The 27081-nt window shown below is 40.5% G+C and overlaps 1 protein-coding gene across 1 annotated transcript; it reads left to right on the plus strand.

Moving 5' to 3' along the window:
• RPP30 (ribonuclease P/MRP subunit p30) lies at window positions 1–26337 on the plus strand. The gene is made up of 11 exons (XM_047073158.1): window positions 1–88; window positions 1501–1556; window positions 2167–2223; window positions 2870–2944; window positions 6226–6297; window positions 12414–12503; window positions 21328–21444; window positions 22021–22050; window positions 22446–22483; window positions 22866–22945; window positions 26133–26337. The coding sequence occupies exons 1-11, from the start codon at window positions 7–9 to the stop codon at window positions 26240–26242; spliced, it is 807 nt and encodes a 268-aa protein (XP_046929114.1). The 5' UTR covers window positions 1–6; the 3' UTR covers window positions 26243–26337.
• Window positions 26338–27081: the final 744 nt, after the last annotated feature.

Genomic DNA, 27081 nt, shown 5'->3' on the forward strand with positions numbered 1-27081 from the left:
TTCAGCATGGCGGTGTTCGCGGATTTGGACCTGAGAGCGGGTTCCGACTTGAAGGCGCTGCGCGGGCTGGTGGAGAACGCAGCTCACCGTGAGTCTCCCAGGCGCGGGCGGCGGTGCCTGCCCAGTCTCGCTGCCCCTCAGACCATCGGCCACAATCAGGAGGAGCCCGGGGCCTGTCCTCGTCCAGGTCTCCTGGGATCTCTGGGATGTCCCTGGAAGCTGATGCCCCCGCGGTGTTGCTCTGATCCCGGGCGCGGGAAACTCGAAGGCACTTGGGAGCTTTTATCCAGTCTAGCTCCTTCTCTCCTGCACATTGAAGAACACTGAGGCTCTGAGAGGATGGGAGATTTGTGTAGAGCCCCACGGCTGATGGATGGAAGAAGCCAGGGCTTCCGAGTATATACATAATGCTTAGCTTGTACTTTTAGTATCCCCCCCCCCCCCACCTTCCTGCCTCACGGCAGTATCGCAGCAATATGGGAAACGGGTGCACTGATGGGGAATGCTGTGGAGATTCAGAGAAGGGGGCAGGGACTTGAGGATGACATTGTTGGAATACTGTTATTAAAAAGGGGAGGGTGGTGGGGTCGTACTAGGGAGGGAAGCAGCATGGCCAGCGTGTTCGAATGTTACTCATATTTGAATCCAAGGGAAGCAGAAGCCCTGAGAGATAAGATCCTATTTTAATTATCGGAGTTAATCGTGACTGCTGCCTTCTTCCTTCCACTGTAAAGTGTGAGGATAGAGAGGTTTAAAAATAAAGAGGTTCTGCAGAGCCTGTCAAATACTGGATGCTCAATAACTATTTGAGAGGGGAAGGAAGGAAGGGAATCGGACCAAATCTGATGAGAGGGAGAACCACTCTTTTGGCATTAATAAGCATTATCTTTTAATATTAGTATCCTGTCATCCCCATTGGTGTTTAAATAACTTGAAGATAGGAGTCATGATTTAGACGTATGTTTGGTTGTCTGAATGTCCATAACAGTGCCGCATTGAGGCTGATAAAGGCAGGCCCTGCCCTCACAGAGTTCCCAATCTATTGATGGTGGATAGCTGGAAAGGGGAAGTGAGCAGTGGTGTGAGGGAGTTGTTATTCCATTTCTCCCTAGAAAAAGGGCCTCTGCAGGAAGTAGTAAGGGTAAAAAGCAAAAGAAATGAGCGAGAAAAAAGCTGTCACGCTAATAATACACCACAGAGGTCAAACAGAGCCCTGCCTCTGCCTGCACCTGCTCTAAAACATCTCTGCTTATTATCTTAATTTTCATGACAGCCGTGTAAGAGAAGTTCTGTTGTTAGCACCATTTGATAGTTGAGGAACCTGAAACTCGAGGTTGAGTAACTTGTAAGTGGTAATGCTTAGATTCGGAAGAAGGCAGTCTGAAGCCAGAGCTCACATGGTCCCTCTTGACCCCTAATCTTGACCTGAGTCAGGCTGAGCCTATGTGTACAGGAAAGAGGTTGTTACATTTAACAAGAATGTTCAGTTTTTCTTTTCAGTGGGCTATTCAGTTGTTGCCATCAATCATGTTGTTGAATTTAAGGAAAAGAAACAGGTAGGTAAAGAACATTTTCTGAAGTTAATAATAATCAGCTTTTACAATTGTTTTTGTTTATATTGGTAACATAGAAGCTACAGATGAGCATATTTCTTAAATGCAAGCTCTTTGGCACTACCTTATTTTGTATGCTAACAGTAGGGGAGATGCAGAGTTTTCTGTCAAGTACCAGGGCAGATGGAAGGATTCTTGAAGTTGAGTTGATGTTAATTAAATAACTTGCAATAACTTTTAAAAGTATATTGTTATTGACTAAATGGTAATCACAGTATTTAGTCCTTTTTATTTTACTGACTTGGACTCGTTACTAATTGATTTCCTTCTTAAACATGCTAGTAAATATGTATGTTTCTCTTTAGGCCAACAGCTGTACCTTATAGATTATTCCAGTCTAAAAACGATTTTTCATCCCTTTCATCCATTGATGTTCTCAGCTGCTTCTCTGCTTATCAGCTTTCTTCCTTTCAAAACAAAACAAAACAAAAAATATATTTAGTGTTTCTGGATGCCAGAAATGAACTTTTCTGAAAAGCCCTTGTAAGTTTTCCATTACGCTTCATTCCATTCACATGTAAAATCTAGGGTAACTGTTTATCATTTGTTGTAGGAAATTGAAAAACCAATAGCTGTGTCTGAACTCTTTACAACTTTGCCAATTGTACAGGTGGGTATTTTGTTGCTTAAGAAGTATAATACCTATTCAGACATGCCCAGTTTTATGTAGGGTTCTCTAACCTGCTTTGCTCCTTCCTACCTGCCTTACTTTTCCATCGAGACTCAGCCCTTTCATGAAGGAATCAAGTCAATACTATCGAGTCAATACTTCCTTAATGGTCTTCTTTCCTGAAGTCCTATAACCTTTAAAGAATCTCATTGTGTAGTTTAACATATGTATGTCTTTATTTCACTTATTATATTATAAATTCCTTGAGAAGGAAGAATAGGTTTTACTGATCGTTCCTACCCTTTATTGCTAGTGCCTTTTATTTATTTATTTAAAAAAAATTTTTTTTTAAACGTTTATTTATTTTTGAGACAGAGAGAGACAGAGCATGAACGGGGGCGGGGCAGAGAGAGAGGGAGACACAGAATGGAAAGCAGGTTCCAGGCTCTGAGCCATCAGCCCAGAGCCCGACGTGGGGCTCGAACTCACGGACCGCGAGATCGTGACCTGAGCTGAAGTTGGACGCTCAACCGACTGAGCCACCCAGGCGCCCCTATTGCTAGTGCCTTTTAATGGCCATTTTCCAAAATGGAAAATCATTCATTTGTATTTTGAGCTTTTTTTGATAGAATGTTTTTGATTATAGGGAAAATCAAGACCGATTAAAGTTTTAACTAGACTGACAATTATCGTTTCGGATCCATCTCACTGCAATGTTTTGGTAAGTTAATTTTGCTTCTTTTTGACCCTGTAAGTTGTATTGGTTGAACAGTGTTGTAACAGTGTTTTCATCTCACCCCCTCCTGACATACCCTGCCCCTGGGCATGACACCTGCCTGTTCTCCCTGTCCTCAGAATCCACATAGCATAACAATCTCTTCTACTCTTGGCACATATATAGGGATACCATAATCAAAGAATCCTTTGACAACTGCTATTCGCTGAATTTACATGAATGAGACCTAAGGTGGGTGCTGGGGATATTGCTGTGAATAATACACAGTTATTGAACTTAGGAAGTATAGTTTAATGGGCAAGACAGGCACTAAACAAATAATTTAAAATATGAGGAATATTTAAAAAAGGTGGAGGCAGTAAATAAAGGATGCTCTGGGAGTGTGTAATGGGGGAGCCAACCTAAGGAAGTTGATACTCCAACTGGGGCCAGAAGAACCAGTAAGTGTTACATAGTACTGAGCAGAAGAAAGAGTGTTCCCACACAGGATGGATTATGTACAGGTCCTGGATCAAAGGAAAACATGGTGTGTTCTGGGAAATGAAACAATACCAGTAGGGCTGAGCCTAGTGAGCTGGTTAACCTGAGATGAGGTTAGGGAGGTAGGTAAGGGTGAGCAGTTGGGTAAGCCCTTGAAGGTTTTAACTGAGGAAGTGAAATTATGATGTTTGCATTATTGGGAATGGATCAGAGGGGTTGAGTGGATTTGAGAGGTTTGGTGAGGTGGTCGTGGGGGGGTGGGGGGTTGAAAATTTTATGACTGATTGGATACAAAATGATGGGGTGGGGGGTGATTGACAGATTTGATGATTGACTGGGTACAGAGTGATGGGGTGGGGGGCAACTGACAGGATTTGATGGTTGACTGGACAGAGTGATGGGGTGGGGGGTGGTTGACAGGATTTGATGGTTGATTGGATATAGAATAATGACTCCCCAGGCATGGCCTAAGCACCCTCCTAGGTCGATGGCGGTACCCTTTCCTGAGAAGGGATGTACAAAGAGCAGGTGTGAGGGCATCATGTTTGGAACGTTATTGTGAAGGTCAAATGCGCAGTTGGAAAAAGGGGTGTAGCCTTCAGAAGAGTGGTCTGATTAAAGATACTGATTTGGAAGTGGTCACCCTGTAGAGAACAAATGAAGTGATGGCAATGGATGAGAATCCCTGGTCCAAGTGCAATGTATATAAAGAGAAGTTCTAGGACAGAGCCTGAGGAACTTCAGCATTTAGTGGTAGAGCAGAGGAGGAGGAGCTAGGATTGGAGACTGAGGAGGCACTGTAAGAAATAGGAAGACAGTGAGCAAAGTGAGGAAGGGTGAGCAGCATCAGTGGGCCCAAGCAGTCCAGCAGGAGAAGGGCTAAAACATGTCTTGGATTTATTGCCAAGGAACTCCTTGGTTGCCTTAGCAAAAACCATCTCCATGGAAATGGTAGGGATGTGAGGAAGTGCAGATGGCGTGTGATGCTGACTTTGCTTGAGAAACTGACTCCACAGGGGAACAGAAGGCACAGGGAAGTTTGGATGAGAACCTGCTGTCTGGGTTAGTCAGGTGGGAGAGGGAGGTACTCCTGCGAATGGGAAGGATCTCACGAAGGAGAGAGAAAGAGAGATCCCGGAGAAACTGAGTTTTATCGGGAGCTGGAACAGACTCCTTTGCCATAGAAAAGGAGTCATCAGGGAAAGGCTGGCCTCCTTTATAATGATTAGTGTTGCTAAAGAAATTGTGGAAAGCCAAACTTGGGGATTTTATACAGCTGCAAGGCAGGGTTCTGGTTCTCTAGGTCCAGGTAGGTGTAAAGGAGCTGACTTTTGGTGGGTCACAAACACGTTCATTTTTTCTTGTTACCATAATATCCTGGTGGCCCCTTTTTGTCCCATTTCCAATTGGGAGAGGCCAAGTAGAGGGCAAAGAATCCTAGATCTGGACTTTCCTAAGACCAGGAGCTGCTCTGTGTTAGCATGGGTTTTCCCAGCAGCTTTTCCTGTCTGCTTCAGCTTCTCTTCACCCCTCCCCTTTCGTCTTCTGATTTTTAGAATGCCTTTTCTTTTTACAAAGTAAGAAGTAAACATCTTAAAGGTGCAAACAGGCGAAGAATAAATATCACATATTATCCCATCATTCAGAGACCGTTTGAGTATACAGTTGACCCTTTAACAACACTGAGGTTGGGGGCACCGACACCCCACCCCTACCCCACGCAGTTAAAAATCCGTGTATGACTTTTGACTGATAACATAAACAGTTCACACACATTTGGTATGTTATATGTATCATACGCCGTATTCTTAACAGTAAAATAAGCCAGAGGAAAGAAAATGTTATCAAGAAAACACAAGAAAGAGAAAATGCATTTATAATTCTGTAGTATACTTATTGAAAAAAAAAAAAAATCCATGTGTAAGTGGACCTGTGCAGTGCAAACCTGTGTTCAGGGGTCAGCTGCGTGGATTTCCAGCCTTTTCATATACACACACATACAGCTTAAGTTGGGGATTTTCGTTTTTAAGCAGTAACTCTTTAACTGATATATTCCTCCCTTTTTTTAAAAAATTTTTTAAACGTTTATTTATTATTGAGAGACAGAGAGAGACAGAACATGAGCATGGGAGGGACAGAGAGAGGGGGAGACAGAATCTGAAGCAGGCTCCAGGCTGTCAGCACAGAGCCCGATGCAGGGCTCGAAATCACAAACCGCGAGATCATGACCTGAGCCGAAGTCGGACGCTTAACCGACTGAGCCGCCCAGGCGCCCCAGTATTCTTCCCTTTCTGTCCTAGGACTGTCAGGTATATTCTTGCACATCTAGCATTTCAATTTCTAGTTAAGAGTATTCTCATTGTGAACCTGACGGTATCATACTTAGTACGTGTATTTCTTGTCTCACAAAAAAATGGTGAGTTCATCGAGAGCAGAGGTACACCTTAAATGATTTTGTATCCCTCGTGCCCCTCACACAGTAGATGCCCACTGTCTGGCAGGCTCCTGCACTCCCTTGTAGGAGCAAGAGCTATCCAATTTGATTCTTCTATCTCAAGCACAGTTTGGTACCCAGTCACAGTGTAACAACGTAGGAAGGAAAATAATTGGTGGGATCTAAAATCTCACGTGCTTAGGCAGTCTTTTCTGTCAGCATGCAAAACAAAGCAGAAATGACATATAAGAAGTATTGCGTGATTGAAATGTAAGTGCAGCTAGGCCATGAGTCAGAATTCCATGTGTGTACTCGTCGTTATTGTACAATAACATTCTTTTTGTATTGCCAGAGAGCAACGTCTTCAAGGGTCCGGCTGTATGATATCGTTGCTGTTTTTCCAAAGACAGAAAAACTATTCCATGTAAGTAACAGTTAGTGAAAGAAAATAGGATTTGTTATTTTATGTAAGAAGTCTGATGTTGTGCTTTTGCAGGTGCCCTGTTTCACTCCGTCTGGAAACTTAAGATTTTTCATTTACGCTTGGAATTCTGGAATTTCATGAGAGGGTGCTTAGGTGGCATGTGGTTTTTTGTTTTGTTTTATTCATCTTGCTGGATATTTTATGGGCTCAGATTGAAAGAGTCCCTCTGGGTTTTTTTCTGTTTCTTTTTCTCTGCTTCATTCACTTATTCGTTCATCCATTTGAAACTGCCCTTAGGTAAATATTGGTCCGTCTCTTTCTAGCTCAGAAATCATTTCAGTTTCTGCCCTCCATGCTGCTCACTGCTGTCTGTGAGGAGAGAAAGGTGCAAAGTTCTACTATGGCATAAAAGATCTCCTCTCTGTTGTTAGCCTTCTCCTTTGCATGTTCTGAGGTGTGGTCCATATGCCAGCACGATTAGTCAGCCTTTAGTCTTTGAAATCCTTCAGCATCAGCCATCTGCTCCTACTATTACCCTTCCTGTTCTGAGAGCCTTTATGAATTTAATTCCCTTTGTACTCTTAAAATTGCCATTTCCATGACTTCTCAGGAGGAAAGGTTGTTAAACATGTCTGGTCATTTAGTCAAATTGAGACCAAATACATGGAGTATTTTATTTTGTTTTGTTTTTCATTTTATTTTATTTTTTTTCACACTGGGCATTTTAAGTGATTACAGGAAAGAAAAAAATCCAACTGTAATTTTTTTTTCCAGGAATATGTTTTACTGTGTGTAATAGGTACAGCAGAAAGTTCTGAATGTTGTCTTCATCTAGATGCAAGAAAATAGCCATCTACCAAACCTATATCCACCCAACAGACATTGTAGGGAAAAAAATGTACTGGTATTTGATGTTTTAATTTTATAGCATGGTTAATTTTTAAGCAAAGTCTGTTCTAAAATTATAGGAAGTTTTCCTTTAAGTTTATCCAGTAGATGGAGCTGTTGACCAGGGAGGCTGATGTGTGATTACATTTAGTTTTTAAGGCAACTATCAATTCTTAATTATTCATATTAATTCACACAAAATGAATTAGCACAAATGAATGAAACAGCACAAATTATCTTTGAATGCCTTTTTAAAAAAAATTCTTGACAATTCCCTTCGTAAAATACCCAATTATAGTAATTCTCAAGAATTTTGTTTCAGGAAAAGATGAGTTGGATCAAGTGGTTCTGTTTTCAAGAGGCCCTTGTCGAATTTTTAAAAATCAGGAAAGTCAGATCTCTCACTACTCAGGATTCTGATCTAGTAGGTCTTGGGTTTGAGTGTCTTTTTTTTCAGGTTCCACAGGAGACTCTCATTCAGTGTTGAAACCCTAAGGAGGAGGCATGGGTGCGTGGAGCTTCTTTAAATAGCAACTTAGTTTTGTTATTAAGCAACAGCAACTTAGTTATAATGTAGACTGAAAGTTGGCTGTGTACCTCATTTTGTGTTGTCCATTTGTTTGTTGAACTGATTCTGAAGCACACAGTTTTCATTTCCATAGCCATTTACTGGTGATTGGAGAAACAAACAAAACACTTAAAAAAGACATACACTTATATATACTTCCAAAGACTTCTATGTATTATCTTTAACACAACAATCCCGGGAGTAAACTGGACAGATATATTTTATTATCATCATTTTTTAGAAGATAAAATTGAGAGGCTAAATGATTTGCTGTTAATCTCAGGTAGTATGTGGTAAAGCCAGGACTTTAGGTTTTAGAGTACATTAAAATTTCATTTAGCCATTTTATCTTACTACAGTTGATCCTTGAACAACATGGACTTGAACTGCACGGGTCCACTTTTATGCAGTTTTTTCAATAAATACATTGAATAAATGTACAATGTAATTCAGTAAATACATTCAATAAATGTACAATTTCAATAAATACATTGAATAAATGTATAAGTAAATGTATTTTCCTTATGATTTTCTTAATTTTTTTTTTTTTTTGGTCTAGCTTTGCTATGAGAATAGTGTATCTAATACATAAAACATATGAACCTGTTAATCGGGCCTTGATGTAATCAGTAATGCTTCTAGTCAATAGTAGCCTATTTGTAGTTAACTTTTTAAAGAGCCAGAAGTGGGGGGTTGGCGCCCCTAACCCTCACATTCAAGGTTCAACTATCCTTGTTCTTCTCAGATTATTCAAAAGTGTGACTTCAAAAGCATGAACACATGCTTTATATGGTGGGTAGAACTGTCAGAAATACTCTGGGAGATGATTAAAGCTATAAATAACATGCAAGATATTTGGAATTGACTATACAGATATACTCAGAAAGTGACGTGGTGACAGTTTTTGAAATTGGAACATCTTCCTCTTCTCTGTCCAGATCTTACCCATTCATTAAGACACAGTTGAAGTTAGCACTCTTCCTGTTTTCCACAGAAAATCAATTTTAAAAAGACATTTTTCTTTTAATCATAACGTAGGTATATCACGGTCTGGAATTGGGTCAGACGCAAGCAGTTTGTTCCTTAACAGGTTGTATTCTATAAGGGATTTTATTTGTTTGGTTTTTAAGCTGATTATCTAGAATTTAAACAAGCGTCCCTGTAGATGTAATGTTCTAAAACTGAGGTCTCTAAAATGAGTCATAAAAGCAAACACACACACATATGTTAACAATTAGTAGTTTAAAACCTAACCACCTTAAATAGCATTGTTTCCATGGGAAATAACATACGATTTTCCATTCTGAGTGTCTGGAAGATGTCTCATGGATAAACCCTCCCTTGCCATAGTTACCCCAGGGGATAAGGCAGAGATGAAAGATTGTGAGGGGAGTCCATTAGCCGAGGCTTCTTGGGATGGGAGATGGCAGTGGAATTTGGCAGACAGTGTTACGTAGAAGCTTCAGGAACTTTTGAGTTAGTTATTCCCATTTGAGATTTAAAGTAACTGGCGGAGAGGCGAGGAGAATTCAAGTTATTTAGTGCAGTGGTCGCCAAAGTGGTCTCCCTATCGATTTAAAAAGATACTGAACCTTCATCCCCAGTACATGTATGTTTATTTTCGTATAAATTGTTTGTATGTTCCATTTTATCAGTGTGATTTACGAAAGAATATACACACACAAAACAGATTTTAAGAGAATGAATTAAAAACTAAATGGAAATAGAAGTTCTGTTTAGTTCTTCCTTCCAAAATCCGTGCCTTACCCTTTGAAGAGCTGTGTTGCAGAGTCTGCTCCCAGCACCTGAGGCCCTTGAGGAGACAGAGTACCTTGTGAGGCAGTGCTTCTCCAGCTGTAGCCTGACTCCACCAGCTTCAGAATTGATAGGGGTGTTTGTAAGATGCAGGTTATTAGGCCCTACTTACTGACTTTATTACTGGGAGGAAGGCCTGGTAATCTCCATTTTAAATAAATGGAGTTTGTATATATATATTTACATATATACGTACATATATGTATACACACACACACACACACACGCACTTTAGATTGAGAGGTACTGTTTATGGACCTCTCTCTTTTCCCTGGGTAAGTCTGGCTCTCCCTTGCATGTTACTTATCATAAAGTACCACCATGTATTAAACTGACACCTGTGAAGGGGATTTGGGGAAGACTGAATCTCTACCCTCCTGTTTCCCTTGTTTCATAGAATCAAAGGTAAGTGTATCTGGGGGTACGTGCAAACCCCTTAAATCCTTGTAGGAGTCCTTGGCCAAAAAAAAAAAAAAAAAAGGTGAAGAACAGTTGATACGAATTCATATGCAACTTGCCAAAACCACCATAATAGAGTTCTTAATTGCAAATATTACTTGAACAAAATTTAGTCCATTTTAATGATTTGGAAAGTATCTCATTAGAATGTGAAATTAGCTCTTATTTTATAGTTATCGAAATGTATCAATTAAACAGTTGTATTAATAGAAAAATAACAAAAGAATTCGGCTTGAGACATTTTACATTTGAGGTGTTAGATGGAGCAACTGAGCGTTTATTATAATACACGTATTTACACCAACACAAGAGATATTTTTGAATTAGCTGCTGTTACATAAGAGGGGGAAAAAGCAATACATAAGTTAAAATGTAACCTAATTTAGCTTTATTGTGGGAAAGAATGCTTAACAGACTTTTAAAAAGTGAATCTGTTTTAAAATGAAAAATAATGACAATAAACTCAAACAATATAGAGCAGTGTGCAATGAAAAGTACGCTTTCTTCCTACCTAAAATTCTCTGTCCCTTGTCTCCAGAGGCAACCGCTACTAACAGCTTTTGTGTATCTTAGAAATAGATATTTACCTACTCCTTCCTTCCGCTCCCTCCTTCCCTTCTTAACACCATGCTTTTTTTTTTTTCCATCTAACAGTGTATATGGTTCCATAATATCAGTTAGAGATGTACCTTATTCTCTTGAAGGACTCAGCATATTCCATTGTTTACAGGGACTGTAATTTATTTAATATAGAGGGATATTTAGTTGCGTCTTTTGTGATTGATACTGCAGTGACTGTCCTTGCACTAATTAATATTCTCGAGCATTTGTAGGGCAGATGGCTATAGAATATATTTCTAGATGGTCTCTATAGGATATATTCCTACAGGTGAAATTGCTGATGTGTGTTTAAAATTTTGATACCTTTTGCTAAAATGCTTTTCAAGACCCCGTACTAATTTAAAGACCCAGCGAGTGCCTGTTTATTCATTCCCTTGTTAGCAGTGGATTACTGAACTTTTTGATCTTTGCTATTCTGGTAGTTTGAAAATGGTGACCAGAAGCTGAACTTGTTTTGTCTTCTGTTCGGAGCTTTTCATCCATTCTTATCAAATTTTCAATGAGTCTTTTATGAGTTGGACAGCTGTAGCATTTGGGATGGGGCAGATTCTTTATAAGCCAAATGTTTCTGCCAAAACAGCATTACTTCCCAGGCTTACTAAGTTACTATGACTGTCTAAAGCCAAGCAGTCTCTGATCACTGCTTGCTTCCTAAAGCCCTGCTGTGGGGGTAGGAATGACCAAAGTGGGAATTCTGAAGAAAAAAGGAAAGGTGTGACATTCCTGTCACTGGTAGAAGGCCAGGCCAGTCATATGGGGGACATTATTGCGTGTTCTTTACCCCTCTTCCTTACCCTGTCCTTCCCCTCCGTGCATGTCCCTGATGTTGGTTTGCCAGCATAGCCATCCTGGCAGTTTGAATTTGTTCATCAAGCCTATATGCACCACATTGTCAGTAAGGCTTATTTTTAACACGGTATGAAATGGCCAATTCTGTCACCGTAAATCAAGTCATGGTGAAGTCAGAGCCAGATCTGCATCTTCTAGCAGTGGTTTTGGCCTTATACTCATGCTCGTAACCTTTCCCCAGCTTTGTTTGCTTCCCTGGTTTTCCATTTATCCTGTTTTCCTTATCTACTTGTTTTGTTCTTGGTAAGCCATTTCGAAGTAAATGCTGACTATTGATCAGTAAATAAGAGCAAAAATTAGAACAAAGGAAAAGGAAACTAAAAGTTGAAAAATGGATTCAGTATCATTTGATTTGTAACAGCTCTGCTTGGACCATTTATGTAGACTATTTCTGTTAGAATTTGAACAGAATGCTGTTGGTAGGGCCATGTTAGTGTTCCTCCAGCCACTCAGTAGACTGATGGTAGCCACAGGCCTGGGGTGATTCCTGGCACAAAAATAAATCTGTGGAATAAATGGACCATGCCTATATTCCTTTGGCTTATTTTTTTTCCCCCTTGGATTTCAGAACAACTAATTGCTTCTTTTCTGGAACAATCTGAAGTTACTTTCCAGAAACTGAGCCTCTCTTAGCAACCCATCCTTATGTAGCAGACCATGAGTTAGAGGGTCTCTAGGCTCCGTCTGTTGAGATGGTCTGTGGACATATCACTGCTTCAGCTAGATTACAATTAGACCTTTCACCCAAACATGAAGGAATGGCTAATCACTGACAGACACATTTCAACACAGAACCATTATGATGCCTCTGGAGTGAACCACGTCTATTTATATTCCTTTAAATCAAGTACAACCATATTTCTTAAGATGAACCAGTTTTTCCTTTGGCTTTACCTATTTTTTTTCTTCTTGACAGGTTGCTTGTACACATTTAGATGTGGATTTAGTCTGCATAACTGTAACAGAGAAACTACCATTTTACTTCAAAAGACCCCCTATTAATGTGGTAAGTGTCATACTTTCCATTCCACATGTGAATCTGTACAGATTTGCACTAACAAACTGGAAAAGGGGCAAAAGGAACTAGTGTTCTTTAGAAGGAAAAAGCAAACGCAGTTTAGAAAAGAGCATTTTATTTTTGGAAGCTGACCAAAGGTAGAAAGGGAACTTAAAAACTATCCAGTAAATTATTGAGATGTTTTTAAAAGGCTTTAGAAACCCAAGTTTATGAAGGATATTTCTTAAAAGGATAGCCATAATGACAGACACTTAGAGCCTGAATGTGGAACATGAAGGGGACTGGGAAGTTGAGAAAGAAGAGGTAGGGGGGAAAAATACATCGAGGGTTCCTGAGGCACCAGTGAGCTAGGACGGGTAGGAACAGGAAGGAGCAGGGCACGGAAAGCACCGTAGGCAAAGTCCAAGCACAATGAAAATCTGTACTGATGCCTGCCGTTTTGCACAAAAGCCCCAGGATTACTTTTATAATCACCTAAGAGGGCAGCCATGTGTGCAGGGAAGTTTGTTCCTTCCCCTGCGATAGAAGGTTTCTCATTCCCTTTCTACGTAGCTTCTCTTGTTTTTCCCTGCCGTTTATCTTCCGTCTGTCACACCTTCTTGTCCGTCTTCTCTCACCATAAAGGTGGCAGTAGCTCACATCAATAGCCGGCAGGTCAGCACGCTCTCAGCTGTTTGCCTGGGCAGCCAGATCCTGCGGGAGGCTTAGGACGTTATTTTAGAATTGCAGCCTCGAAACCTGTCTCCCATTCTCCAAAACTACTGTTGAAGGAGAAAAAGGGTTCAGCAGACAGTCCAGATGACATGCCAGTCCTGTCAGAATTGGAAAATTAAAAATGTATGCACTTTTTCAAGATCGATAACTCCCCTATTCTTTTGTCTCTGTAGAATCACAACTTCGTTGGGTTTTGTTTTGCTGTCGCCACTGCTAAGGAATTGGCTCAATGCCAAGAATAGGGGGAGACAGTGAGAGGAGAACATTGATCTATGTGGTGTGCAAAAATTGAATCCGTGTGGAAAAATTTCAGTTGGCTTATGTTCTACCCCTAAAAATATGCTACTAAAAAACTTGAAAAGTACTCAGAATTTTAAAGTCATATATGTAAAGGGGAAGCTATAAACCATGGCTTTTTTGATAGAGAGTGCTACTGAACATACAGTATTTATTAAGCCCAAATCATTGTTTCCCATGTTCTTACTGGTACTTATAGATAAATAAGTAGACAGTAAGAGAAAACCCCAAATCATCACATTTTAGAGCTGGAGATCTATGTTGTTTAGCAGCTCGCTTATGAAGCGTGGTAGAATGAAGGCCAGCACGGAGAAGGTGTGCAGCTCTTCAGTCATAGGGTTGGGACTGGTCTGGTCGATACCCCGTCAGATGAGATCTCTGCTCTGCCCCAGCTACCTGTGGTAAAAGGCACAGACGAATACAGCACCCAAGGTGATGGCAGTCTTGTTGGCCTCACGTATTGTTCCTCTCCAGAGGTACCAGTCTCTCTAGAGGTTTGCCAAGGCTTTTTACCAACCTCAACCGCCGGTCCAGTTTCTATGTAAATGGCACCCCCTAGAGTTGGGAGGTGCAGCCACTGGCAGCTGCTATTCAGCTTGCAACTCGTTTACCTTTCTCTTCGTCTTCATGAACAAGGAAGGCCATTTTCCAGAGGCCTTGGCCTGAGTAAACCCACGTATGGTTTTACCAACCGTGTCCTTCGCTGGGAGGACGTAGTAGCATGTGGTGGATTCTAAGGCCAGGTCTGTGGTCTGGAAAGCAGTGCACCGCACACAGTTCCTCACGCCCCATGACAATGGAAAGCTTCTCAGTGGCTGTTTTGGTAAAGGCTTTCAGTTTTTTGTTTTTTGGTTTTTGTTTTTTAAGTTTATTTTGAGGGCACGTGTGCACAAGTGGGGGAGGGGCAGAGAGGGAGAGAGAAAATCCCAAGCAGACGCCACGTTTCCAGCTGAGAGTCCCAACGCGGGGCTCAAACTCATGAGCTGTGAGATCACGACCTGAACCGAAATCAAGAGTCGGACGCTCAACCAGCTGAGCCACCCGGGCGCCCCTCACTTCGTTTCTTTGGAATGTGCCCTACTGTTCAACCCTGATTGTGAGCCTCTGGATAGAACCACCTGTGGGTTGGGCCTTTTTGAAATTACCCTAATATCTTGCCTATGCTGGATACTTCCTAAAATTTGTCAGTGGAATGAATATATGTCTAATTTAGCTTCCTAAGGTGCAGCTCGTGGAACATGGATAAATCCTGCTCGTCATTAGTTTTGAGCAGGTTGTCAGTATCTGGCAGGAAGCAGAGGCCAGGAGGGAAGTGGGGCACTGGGGCAGCGTGAGGAGGATGGCACTGGGGACAGTGGCACTAGGACAGTCCACTGTCCGGTTCCATCTGTAAGTTCAGGAAAACTGATGGATATTTTTGGCTTAATTCCCACATACTTCAATTTAAGAATTCTGAAAAGTAAAAATTTGACAAGTGAGAGGGATATGCAGTATTTAACATAGTGTCTGCTTTTTTAAAAAATCTGGTGTGAACATTTTACATATGTTGTTTAATAAAAACTAGATGATGGAGTGGAAGGAAAGGCTGTGCAAGATTATTTTTAGTCTTCATCTAGTGTAGGAGTAGGCTGTGGTGTGAATTGGTCAGGAGGCAGAAAAGTCCCTATTAATTTATTCACCACCCATTTTTCATTTGAAAGAGGAAACTGGAAACATATAATAAGGTAGCTAGTTTATTGTTCAGGGGGAATGAGAGTTGTATGGATGTGTATGTATTATTTGTATCTCATAATAGCTATTCTAGATATGGAGCAATGTGTTTACATCAACATATGGAAATAATATTCACCACGAAAGTATGGAACATGTAGTATGTGGGTAACCGTTAAGTCTTAAGTCTTAATCCTCGCATGTTTTTTTGGACTTGAGAGTAAACTTGTCTTTGGCCATGAGAAGTTGATAGGTTGGCTTTATAAGGATCACTCTATGGGGCACAGATCTTAATTTGGATAGGATTTGTACTCTTTTCTTTGTGGTGGTGAAAAACGTTAAGATATTTTATTCACTAGTCCTTTACCTAGAGGCTTTAAGCCATAGGACAGTTATCAGCTCAAAAGGCTGGGATGATTGGAGGATGCGAATTTTCTGTTATAGGAAGAGTAAGTTCTGAGGATCTAATGTACTAGGGTGACTACAGTTCATAGGAATGGCATTGTGTACTTGAAAGTTGTTGAGAGTAAATCTTAAGCATTCTCACCAAAAAAAAAAGTATTGACTACGTTAACTGTCAGGTGAGGGCTGTACAAATTATGTGGATCTTGGTAACCATTCCACAATGTATATGTGTACCAAATTATTGCATCGCACACTTTAAACATGTACGATTATATTTGTCAGTTATTCCTCAATAAAGACAGAAGAAGAAGGCGGTTCGGATTATGAAGGAGGGGCTAGAGCAGCACGCCAGAGCACTCCATTTGTACCACTTACAGCTCACAACCCCTCAGTTGTCTTCACCACGTGCTTAGGGCACCATGATATCAATTATGTGATTTCCTCTAAAATCTACAAACCTCTTCTGGAGCCTGGGTAACTTGTATGGGAACCACAACTTTACCATGTGATAGTTGGATTTCAAAAAAATTGAATTCAGCTCCTCTTCTTGGACAATCAGATGACTTGTAGTTAACTTACGGTGTAGGCGCACTCACCTGCTCTAGCCCAGTAGCTGCAGGGTGGGTAGATGTTGATGACCTCTGTTATGCAGATAAGGAATTGAAGTTTGTGGCTCTTCTCTCAAAAGTTGACTTGGGAATTGTATTCAGCTCTGATTCTAAATCTGCTATCATTTCCCACTGGGAAATGCTATTTAAAATTACTTTACAGCAGAGCTCTTTGTTAAGCATAGAATAATTTCATAGTTCAAAATGTGATCTTTAGGAATTCAGGTTTTTGAGAAGAATTTTTTTTAAACAGTACATACTTTTACCCTCGCTTTGATTTTTTTTTTTGTTTCAGTGTTATTGCCATTCAACAATGACTTCCAGTCTATGGAGTTATTTCAGTGCTTGTATGTGTTCTGCTCTCTGATGTTTTCCTCTCAGCACTTCCTTTAACTGTAATACATTTCTCTCTTCGTGGTCCCATTAGTCCCCACTGAGAAATGTCCAGTAAATAGTGTCTCAAGCGGTGAAGTTGTTCCAGGAATCATGCCATATATTCTTGAGCTGGGTGAGAGTGCTCTGTAAACTTTCTTTTTCATCACACATATTATGAACCTAAGTGTGTTGAGTGCTTTATCGATCCAATGCTTCCACCAGTGCTAGCAAACTGGCCGGTCTCAAAAATTTTTGTGTGGCATAAAAACCAGAAAGAAAATTAAAAGACCAGTGACAGACTGGCCTTAGATCAGAGACAAAAGGCTAATCTCTCTAATATATAAAGAGCTCCTAGAAGAGAAGCTAAGAAAGCCAGATGAACAATCCCTTTTCGAAAATGGATTAAGAAAATGAAAAAGACATTTCACAGGAAAGGAAATACAGATGGCTCTCCAACACGAAAGGTACTTAAATTCATCAGAATAGGAAAAACTCACATTAAAATCACCTAACTGGCACAGACCCAGAGGTCTGGTGATACGCTGTGTCGTAAGGTTGAGGCAAAGCAGGCATTCTCATGCATTGCTTCGAAAAGTGTAAATTGGGACGATCGCTATTGGGAAGTGGGTAATTTGGCGACAACCATCAAAATCCCAAATGCTTTACGTTCTGACCTTATGTCTTAGTTTCCGGGGCTGCCATAACAAAGTACCATAAACTGGGTGGCTTAAAACAACAGAAACTCGTTGTCTCACGCTTCTAGAGGCTAGAGGTCTGAAATCAAGATGCCATCAGGATCATGCTCCCTCTGAAACCTGTAGGGGAATCCTTTTCTCCCTCTTCCTGGCTTCCGGGGCTTGCTGGTAATCTCTGGCAGTCCTTGGCTTGCAGCTGCGTTACTGCAGTCTCCGCCTTTGTCCTCACAGCGTGTTCTCCCTATGGTCATCGTTTTGAAAGGACAGCAGTCATCCAGTAGACGCCAGTGACCTCATCTTCAATAATTACATCTGCAACAACGCTATTTCCAAATAAGGTCACATTCTGAGGTACAGAAGGCCAGGACTTCAACATACCTTTTATGGTATGTTGTCAACCCATAATACCCAGCAATCCCACTTTAGTGTTTATTCTACAAGTATATTGAAACAACCCAACGTCTGTCAGTAGAGGTTTGTTTAATTACATGCCATACCTCTAAAATGAAATACTATGCAGCTATAAAACAGTGCAGAAGTTATGAGCTGACCTGGAAAACCCTTTGAGTCAGAACAAGAATGTGGTAGGCTACCTTCTGAGTAAGAGGAAAGGTTACATATATTCATATTTGCTCATATTTATTTGTATGAAGACACTCTGGAAGAAGACACAGAAATTAATAGAAATTATGGGAGGTGGGGATGGGGCAGATGGGAGCAGAGGTACAAGTGAGACTTTATATTGCCTTCTTTTTTTTTTTTTTAATGTTTATTTATTTTTGAAAGAGAGAGCATGAGCAGGGGAGGGGCAGAAAGAGAGGGAGACAGAGTTTCTGAAGTGGACTCTGCGCTGATGGCAGAGAGCCCGATGTGGGGCTCGAACTCATGAACCATGAAATCATGGCCTGAGCCCAAGTTGGACACTTAACCAATTGAGCCACCCAGGCGCCCCTTTATACTGCTTTCTTATGTTCCTTTCATTTGTGAATTATATGAACAAATTACCTGTCTTAAATAAATGACACGCCAAAAGGGTGTTGAATCCTTTTGAATTCAATTAAGAATTTTTATGAAATTAACAGAGAATCCGTATATTGTCCTAGTAATCAACTGCCTATTTTCTTCCTGTCATCTTAAGCTTTGCTTAGTTCTTGGAATTTTACCACCAGTATTTCTCGATTCGAGTATCACACACCTGCCCTTGGTTTGTAGTGTCATTATGACTGTTATTTTTCATTAGTAAAGAAATCTAATCATCTGCCTATTCCAGAACCTTGGTCAGAGATATGAACAAAAACCAATCAGGCAGGCAATGTCATTCTTCATAAAAGAGGCTGTTAGGAACAATCATTTGATGAGCGTAAGGCAATTTACATTAGAATGGTCTTAGAAGCAGGCCCAGGTAATGAGTCTGTATTTTATCTATCTAAAAATTTAAAATACGGTAGTATTATGAAGGAAATATTCACAGCCTTCAATAGCACACTATGTATGATTTCTGTATCAGACTTTTAGCTATTTAAAAGTGAACTTGAAAAAAAATAAATAAATAAAAAATAAAAGCAAACTTGATTAATGTTCTAAGAGCAAAGGCAACTCTTTTCTTAGAAACTAATTAAGCTGATAATTGTCACTTTTCTTCCTCCCATCCCCAAAAAGAGGAGTTTTTAATTTTGATCTTATCCCCAGTGGGGGCTAAAATTTTAGATACAGTTAGGAATACTTTATGACCTAATCACCCAGTTGTGTGTATCGTCCACATCTTTTTATTTCCCCTCTTCTCTACTCAACTGCGTTGTGTTTTAGTTCAGCAAATAGAAGGATGAAGAAAAAGTGTCAGCTTCTTTGGTTAACTAGTAGTTCTGGTAAGAGAAGTAGCCAACGGGATAGTTGAAAGTATGGCTAAAGGAAGTGTTTTGGTTTCTCTGTTGAATAATTAGCCAAGTTCACCCTGTTTCCTTTTAATATGAATAATCCTTGGTGAGCAGCATTATCACATAACCTCTTTTCTGTAAGCTACTGTGTACTCAGAATATACATATATTAAACACTTTTTATATAAAAGACAGTTACATGTTTTACACAGTACCATGACACCAGCTCTCGAGAAGTGTACGAGACAGGCAGGAGGAGTGAGGTGTATATTTAACTATGGCACAAAGACTATCATAACAGACATCATTCCTGGAAATAAACAACACAGGCCCAAGGATTAGGAGTGGGAAAAAGTTGTCAGAAAAGGGGAGAGGGGAAGGTTGCAGTATGGAAAATAGCATGTAAATTTTAACTAATATCAGATATGTAAGGAAATCTAAAATAAAATCTCAGAGCCTTAAGGCAGGAGGCCAAGTTAAGTGAAGAGAAGATTGGGGGATGGGAGAAAGGCAGTGTCTGTTCAGGGAGAGAAAGTAGGAGCCTGAATTAAATCAAGGTGGGCTCCCAGTTCCGGAAGAAGACAGGTTTTTCCATTCCCTGTGGACACTCAGGAGTAGACCTCCAGCGGCCATAGCCCACCACCCCCAACTCATCCTCTGGGTGATAGAAATTCATTTGCCAGACACACAGACTTGGACCATACTGCCTGGTTTGTGCCTGCTGTCGTTCCTTTGTTCATTCAGAACACCGCTGCAACTGAGTGACTTTGCCATTGCCCGTGGTAGCATCCTTCAGATGCTTCCCACTGCTGTGTCCTGTCCCCAGTCCTAACGACCTGCACAGTTGGCCCTTCCCATCCTCCTTAGCCTCCACTCCCGCCATAGGGGCCCCCTCACTCTGTCTTCCCCAGCCCACAGCCTCCTCCCAGTGCTCCCATACTCCCTCCAACCCAGAGCCTCTCCATGTGCTCCTCCCTCTGAAAATGCTCCTTTCTCTACTGTTGCCTCAATTCCTTCCTCACCCACTCCTAAATTTCTCTTTGATCGCACTTCTCAGAGTTGGAAGTTTTGTGCTGTTGTGTAATTATTTGATAGTCCCCTTACTAAACTATAAGCTCGGAAAAGGGAGGAGCCATGTTAGCTTTTGCTCACCATTTCCACACGTGGTTGGCTTAACACATATCTGTTGTGAATGGATGAAGATAACTGACTTGCTCCTCAGAAAAGATAAACAGTGTAGTGGTGGATTTCAATTGTTTCCACTCCTTCCAGGCTGTTTTCTTACCTGTGGATGCCTATCTATTGAGAATGCCTTAAGTTGGAAAGAAGTTTTCTTTTCCTTGCGTGGGAGGCCGAGCCTGTCTGGTGATCTGGGCGAAATCGTCAAGAGCCCAGGTTTCTTCCATCTTTTTTGTTGGGCATCCATGAGCCCAGCCAAAACTCAGGGACTCTATTAGTAAATAAAGAAAAAGGAGAGAACCAAAAAAAAAAAAAAAAAAAGGTGGGGGAGAACAGATACTGGGGGCAGTTAGCAGTCTGTGCCACAAGGCCTGATAAAGGTATCATAAGGGTTAAATATATGCACAAGACTCTTAGCACAGTGCCTGGCACTTCCTTCACACTACTTCCTTCATTCAGCGTATGTAATAATTGACTTACCTGAGATGTCTTCCCACCCCTGTTCTTGGAGCTTTTTTTCAGCTCTTCATTTCTTTGTCTCTTCATTAATGGGTCAAATTACCTTTTTTTTGGTTTTATTATATTTGCAAATAGTTTATTTACCCTAAGTATAGGGAGCATGTCTCCATTTTCCTTTTAATAGTTCATGGAGGAATGGCGCATTTGCTACCCGCCCTGGGACTTTGCTCTCCATAGCCTCCCCATGATTCCTGTTAATATAAAGTCAGCTTTTCCACAGCCAAGATGAACTGTTGATCAAACAGAGCCACATACCTACCTTCTCCTGTGGATGGTGCCATCCGGGTGTAAATCTGCTTTTGTTTAAGGCTGTACCTTGACATGCAGGAGGTGGGCGGTGGGGTTGAGGAGGAAGATGAGGGAGAATCTTAGTGAAAATAAAGTAGGGCAGTGTGTTTTTATCCGGGACGGTTTATTTTCTTTATTTCCTGTGAAGGCAATTGACCGAGGTGTGGGCTTTGAACTTGTCTACAGCCCTGCCATCAAAGATTCCACAATGAGAAGGTACACAATTTCCAATGCCCTCAATTTGATGCAGGTCTGCAAAGGAAAGGTATGGTTCCATAATTTTCAGATGTTTTTTCAAATCTAGCGGTTAATTATTATTAATACACTAGAATTGTTTAACGAATTCCATTTCCCTAAAGCACAAAATTCTTGAGGCCCAGAAACAAATTCTCTCATCTCACTGAGCCCTGAAAATTTTAAGGGAAAGAAAAATATCGAAGGAAAATAACATGAGGTGGGGTGGCGAGATGTGTTGAAACCCTTTATCTTCCAATAAGGAATTTGCAGTTTACCTACTATGAAAAGAATGGTCTAGTTTGTCATCAGTGAGTTGAATTAAGATTATATGACCTTTTCAACTAGTTTTTTTAAACAAATTAATCTTTTCTAAGATCTGGTGGGAAGGCTTATTCTATTTCTTGTTATATATAGGCTGCTGTTAATCATAAGCTCTTTCATTCTTTGACTTTGATTTTTTACCTTATCTTTAAAAGCGGTTGGTATTTGTAGAGCCTTAAAATGTTATAAAGTGATTACTGGTTACTTGTATTAGAAGATTTCAATTTTTTTTTGGTTTACATTTATCTAAAATTAACACTATTGGTCACTTTCTGTCCTGTAGAATGTAATTCTGTCTAGTGCTGCGGAAAGGGTAAGTCTGCTTTTGAGTACTTTGTTTTCACTTTTCAAGTTACAAATCTGGAGGAAAATTTAAAATAGTCGTGTAATAAATCTTTATTGTGTATTTTCATGTTGAACTGCATTTGCTCATTGTAATTGCCGAAGAGTAAAATGTATCCCCATTCCTTTTGGGCTACAGTTTTTGTTTATATGAAATTTTGTTTTTATGCTATTCTAAAATGCTTTCAAGATTCTTTTAGAAACTTTTAGCAACTTAAGAAAACCATCAAAATTATAAGAACTGGAATTTATGCAATTGATTTCTGTATTTTTGGATGCTTAAGCATCCTGTTAATTTACTGCAGGTAAAATCATTGAAATGTTATGAATAACTTCTCTCCTATTTTTTTTTTCATTTTATTTTAGCCTTTAGAAATAAGAGGCCCATACGATGTGGCGAACTTGTATCCTTTTCTGAATTAGAAGTTGTTGAAATGTTCTTTTAGGACATTTGGAATTTGATGTGCTATTGCGGTTTAGCAAGATTTTTTTTAACCTTTTACCATAAGGTTACCAATTAATAGCTTCAAAAGCAAGTTACATCAGGCCAGAGAGAACCTCATCCTTTTGTTTTCTGGGTCAAGGGTGAAGTAGAAAAAGGGGAACGAGGGACTCTTGAAGCTTAGAGCGGGTCTCCTTGCAGATGCCTGTTCCGTTCAGGCCGAGAGCTGCTGTAGAATGAGAGTCTCTTGGCGTGAGCACGTTGGGCTGGCCTTGGCAGTTCTGTTTCTGTTCATCTCCTGTCTTTGGCTGATGCTGGGTTGAAAGCTTTAATGGCCCCACCAGAGGGTTGCTGTTCGGGCTGTCTGAGAGTGATGCCAGGGCTGCCGTGTCCACCAACTGCCGAGCAGCGCTTCTGCACGGAGGTGAGCAGGTTCTTCCAATAAAGACACCAAATGGGCATTTTAGGAGCCAGTCTTTGTTATCCGACAGCGGAGCCATATTTGCTTTTACCGTCCTGCTCTGCAGAGTTCCTTCAGGGTCGCCTTCGCTCAGCTTGTTTTAACTATACCTGTCAACGCTTTTTGCCCTTCATTTTGGGCTTTACTCTGTGTAGTCTGTGGAATGAATATAGCCTGTGTTACAGAAATAAGGACGGAATGTGTTTTTCCAGCTCTGTGTGTGTGTATCCCTGTCTACAGTTCGATAGGCTTCTAGTTTCCCTTTCTCCCCCGCCTTCTCTCCGGAGGGGCATGCTTCCCTGCTGAAAATCACTGTTTTAGAGAACTGAAACATGAAAAATTGATGTTAAGCCATTTATTAGGAACACAAAACAGCGGATGCATTTTCGAAACCCAACCAACAAACCCAAATAGTCATTTTTCACACGTATTACAACTCGTGATTCTTTTTCTCACGTGTTGTTTACATGCTCACCTATGTGCTCACTATATATACTCTTTACTCACATTTCATTTACCTATATCTACCTCCTCACCTTAATGCCCCTACTTGAAGCCACGGAACCTCCTATTCATCAGATGATAAAAATTAAACCACAAGTATTTGATATGCCAAGACTTTGGAGAATGAAAATGAGGTTTTATTAAAAGAAAAAAATGTACACTTTGATCTGCTGTCCTATCTTCATTTCGTGATTTTTAGCATTAGTAGTAGTGGTCACGAGCCAGTTTACTTGATATCACCTAGATGAATTTTAAACTTCAGAAATAGGTTGCTACACGTAGATGAGGTTATGTGGCATATGAATAGGTGAGTTACTGAGGCCCGTGTTGTTGTGTCTAGATTTTAATGATCTCATCTCCACTTGGGAGAACTGGGTACTGTATTGCCTTACCATGAATTAGATGATTTTCCTTCAGTTTTCAACATTTTTAGTTTGAGATTGTTATATGGCCTAGACTCTATCACATTAGCTCTGGGAATGGCCACATTAATTAGGACTTCATCAAGATTTGCTTGAAATTAGGGAACAGTTGGTTCATGCTTTGGTTGTTCTGCCATTATTTTTGTCTGTTTTAAATGAACATAAGGAATCCTTGAGATTTTGGATAACAATTGGTTTTCCAAAATAGATTAAACAAGAAAGGGAAACTAATAAGAACATATAATGGGAAAAATATGAAGTTCTGCCTTTGACTTTAAAAAACTCAACTATTCAACATGGGTCATATATAAAGCTCGGCTTTTCTAGAAGCTAAACTAAAGGAAGCCCTATGGACTTCAAGGTAGCAGTCATCTTCACCCTAGTGTGACAGTCCCAGTGTATGCCCGCTGTCCCTGCAGAATTATCAACACATCTAGAGGAGACAGTATGGTTACCCAGGTTTTAGTTGACATTGAGATCAGTATTAGATTGTGGTGTGGTGGGTTCCTAAGATTGCTAATTCGGCTTCAGGTTACACTAGAAGAAATAAAGGAATCTGAAGCAAGAGGATTCAAAGTCTCATTACCCTCTGCATAGATGAGGTCCCAGCTGATGTGTAGCATCCTGAGCACCACATGTCAGAAGGGCAGCAGTACACAGGAGCACTTCTAGAAGATGGTCAGTAGGCTCTGAAAGGGCTTGGAAACCTCATAAGAGAAAGTGTTAAAAGCAGTGCTGGAATGCATTCCTGGAAAACAGAAGACTTAGACACGTAGTAGCTGCCACTCAACACTGGAAGGCTTGTTACGGGGAATCAGAATTAGGTGGGTCCTGTGGGCTTCCAGAAACCAGTGAAGAGCAATTCTAAGGAGGGTGTAGAGAAGGGACAGGGGAAGTTGGCATTTTAATGACCTTGACAGAAGTTCTGTCCCTTTTATAAACTAAAATGCTTTAAATAACTGGCAAAGATCTAGTAGACCTGGTAAATTAATCCTGATAAATGAGAAAGTAATGCTTGCGTAACTCTTTAGAATTAACTTTACTTTTATTACTTCAAACAAGAAATAATTCTTAACTAAATTTATGTTCATGAAGTTACTTTGATTCCGCCTTCTTTGGTGCTAATGGATCTCTCTCCTCCCTAGTCCTTCCTTATTTCATAAGGATTAAATTTGGATCTGTGTTTTCATGGCATGGTAGTTCTTCACAAGCTCCCCCTCCTGCCCTGTTTCCCCCTAATTTTTTTCACACTCCTCCTTCACACCAGCTTATTGCCTCTTAAACATACTAGGCCCTTCCTACTTCTCTCTCCATGCTTTTGCAAAGGAATCCTCTCCTCTCGTCTCCTCTTCTCTCTCTCTCTCTCTCTCTCTCTCTCTCTTTTGCATTCCTAGTGTTACTTCTGTTACAATACTTTCCTGATTCATCCACGCAGATGCAGCTTCTTCTGGGTGCCTCCATTTCTATTACATTTGCCCCTAATGTGCTTATCTCAGTGTACGGTAGGAAGAAACACTAGGTAGGTATCTCTGCCTGGCCCAGTAGTATATTTTGAGCCGAAATTAGGTAGATTTAAGTCGAACTCTGCTGCCAGCCTGACCTAACATCTCATAATTCCCATTCTTTTCTGTTGTCACTAATATACAAGAGATCGATAAACACGTGAGCTTGATTTTCTTCATTCACTCGACAAGTATTTATTGAACACCTGTTAGATAACAGGCATTGCGGGGAGCTTGACCGTACAATACGATTGATTCTTCAGAGGTACATTGATGACCCAGTGAGGGACCCAGATATGGTACGTGCTGTCAAATGAAGTGAGCACACATAATCACCATGGGAGCGATTCAGTTGACTGTTGACCTTGCTGTCTTGATTCATTTTTCTACCATGCATAAAGCGTCTGCCACGCCAAGGTCTGTGACTTGGGTCCTGACTACAGAAGATGCCATGGATGCACCGTTAAGGAGAACTGCCCTGCAGTTTTACCCTTGAGTAATCCCTTCAAAGGGAATTAGATGTAAATAATATACTGATGTTTATCTACCTTGGGGGGAGAGGGTAGTAATGGTGAATGGCATCAGAATTCATAGCCATTCATTCTGGTCTTATCATTTACAGATACTGTAAGGCAAAGTCACAGGGTGTGAAACTTGTTAAAACACCTCTTTTTCACTCATGTCTTAACTTTAAACACTATGGTTTGCCTGTTTGTTTTATAGAAACTAGAAAAACTGCTTTTGGAATCATTTCCACAGTGAAGAAACCTCGGCCATCAGAAGCAGATGATGATTCTCTTCCAGCTTGCAAGAAAGCCAAGTGTGAGGGCTGAAAAGAATCCCCAGTCCTTGTCAGCGCTCCCTTCCTCCATTTGGTAGTCCGTCCACCACAATGGAAATAAAAGCTTTGTATGCTTTACTGTTTTCATTTGGAGCTAGGAATTGGTCGTCTATGAAAACAATTTTATGTTCAAGCCATTAAAATAACAAAACCTAGTGAAGCAGTAAAAAAGAAGACCGCCAGCTTAATAGAATTTTGATATACTTTAAGAGAAAAACAGAGACTGGCTTATTTATTATTTGTATTAAGGATAAACAGCAGGTATAATTGAGTAAGATGCTTCAGTATTTCTGGGCAGTTGGGTGGTTCAGTCTGTTGGGCGTCCGACTTTGGCTCAGGTCACGATCTCACAGTTTGTGAGGTCGGGCTCTGTGCTGACGGCTCAGAGCCTGGAGCCTGCCTCGGATTCTGTGTTTCCCCCTCTCTCTGCCTCTCCCTTTCCCCCCACCCCCCACCCCCAAAACAAACATTAAAAAAAATTTTTTTTAAGATGTTTTCAATATTTCAAGACTCTTGAAAAATGTTTCTTCTTCATTTAAAAGTACATGCTTTGCTGCTTTACTTGATATACATGGCTTATTATTTTTCAGTCTTATGCAAAAAGTGGTTTTCTTGAGGCCTGTTAAGCCATACTAAGGGGTTGGCTGTTAGTCAATCTATTCTTGTTGTAAGCCTCTCTCTCATTATATTCATCAAATCAAAGTTCTTCCTAAAAGAAATTGCTGTAAAGGTTGTGGAAGGAGAAGGTGCATGTAAAATCACAGCCTCTTCCTTTGCTCATTCTTACCTCCATGATGTTCTTGAAATAGAATTAATTCCCTCCTTTAAGTT

This window comes from Lynx rufus, unplaced genomic scaffold (assembly GCF_022079265.1).
Source record: "Lynx rufus isolate CCGP_SWC_20201006 ecotype Redwood Valley unplaced genomic scaffold, mLynRuf1.p SCAF_11, whole genome shotgun sequence".
Classification (NCBI taxonomy): Eukaryota; Metazoa; Chordata; class Mammalia; order Carnivora; family Felidae; genus Lynx; species Lynx rufus.

Excerpts from the sequence above, each read along its gene's own strand:
- RPP30 (XM_047073158.1), top strand. The coding sequence starts at position 7 with ATGGCGGTGTTCGCGGATTTGGACCTGAGAGCGGGTTCCGACTTGAAG. Across the intron at positions 1,557-2,166 it reads AATTTAAGGAAAAGAAACAG|GAAATTGAAAAACCAATAGC; the intron begins GTAGGTAAAGAA and ends CATTTGTTGTAG. Across the intron at positions 2,224-2,869 it reads CAACTTTGCCAATTGTACAG|GGAAAATCAAGACCGATTAA; the intron begins GTGGGTATTTTG and ends TTTTGATTATAG.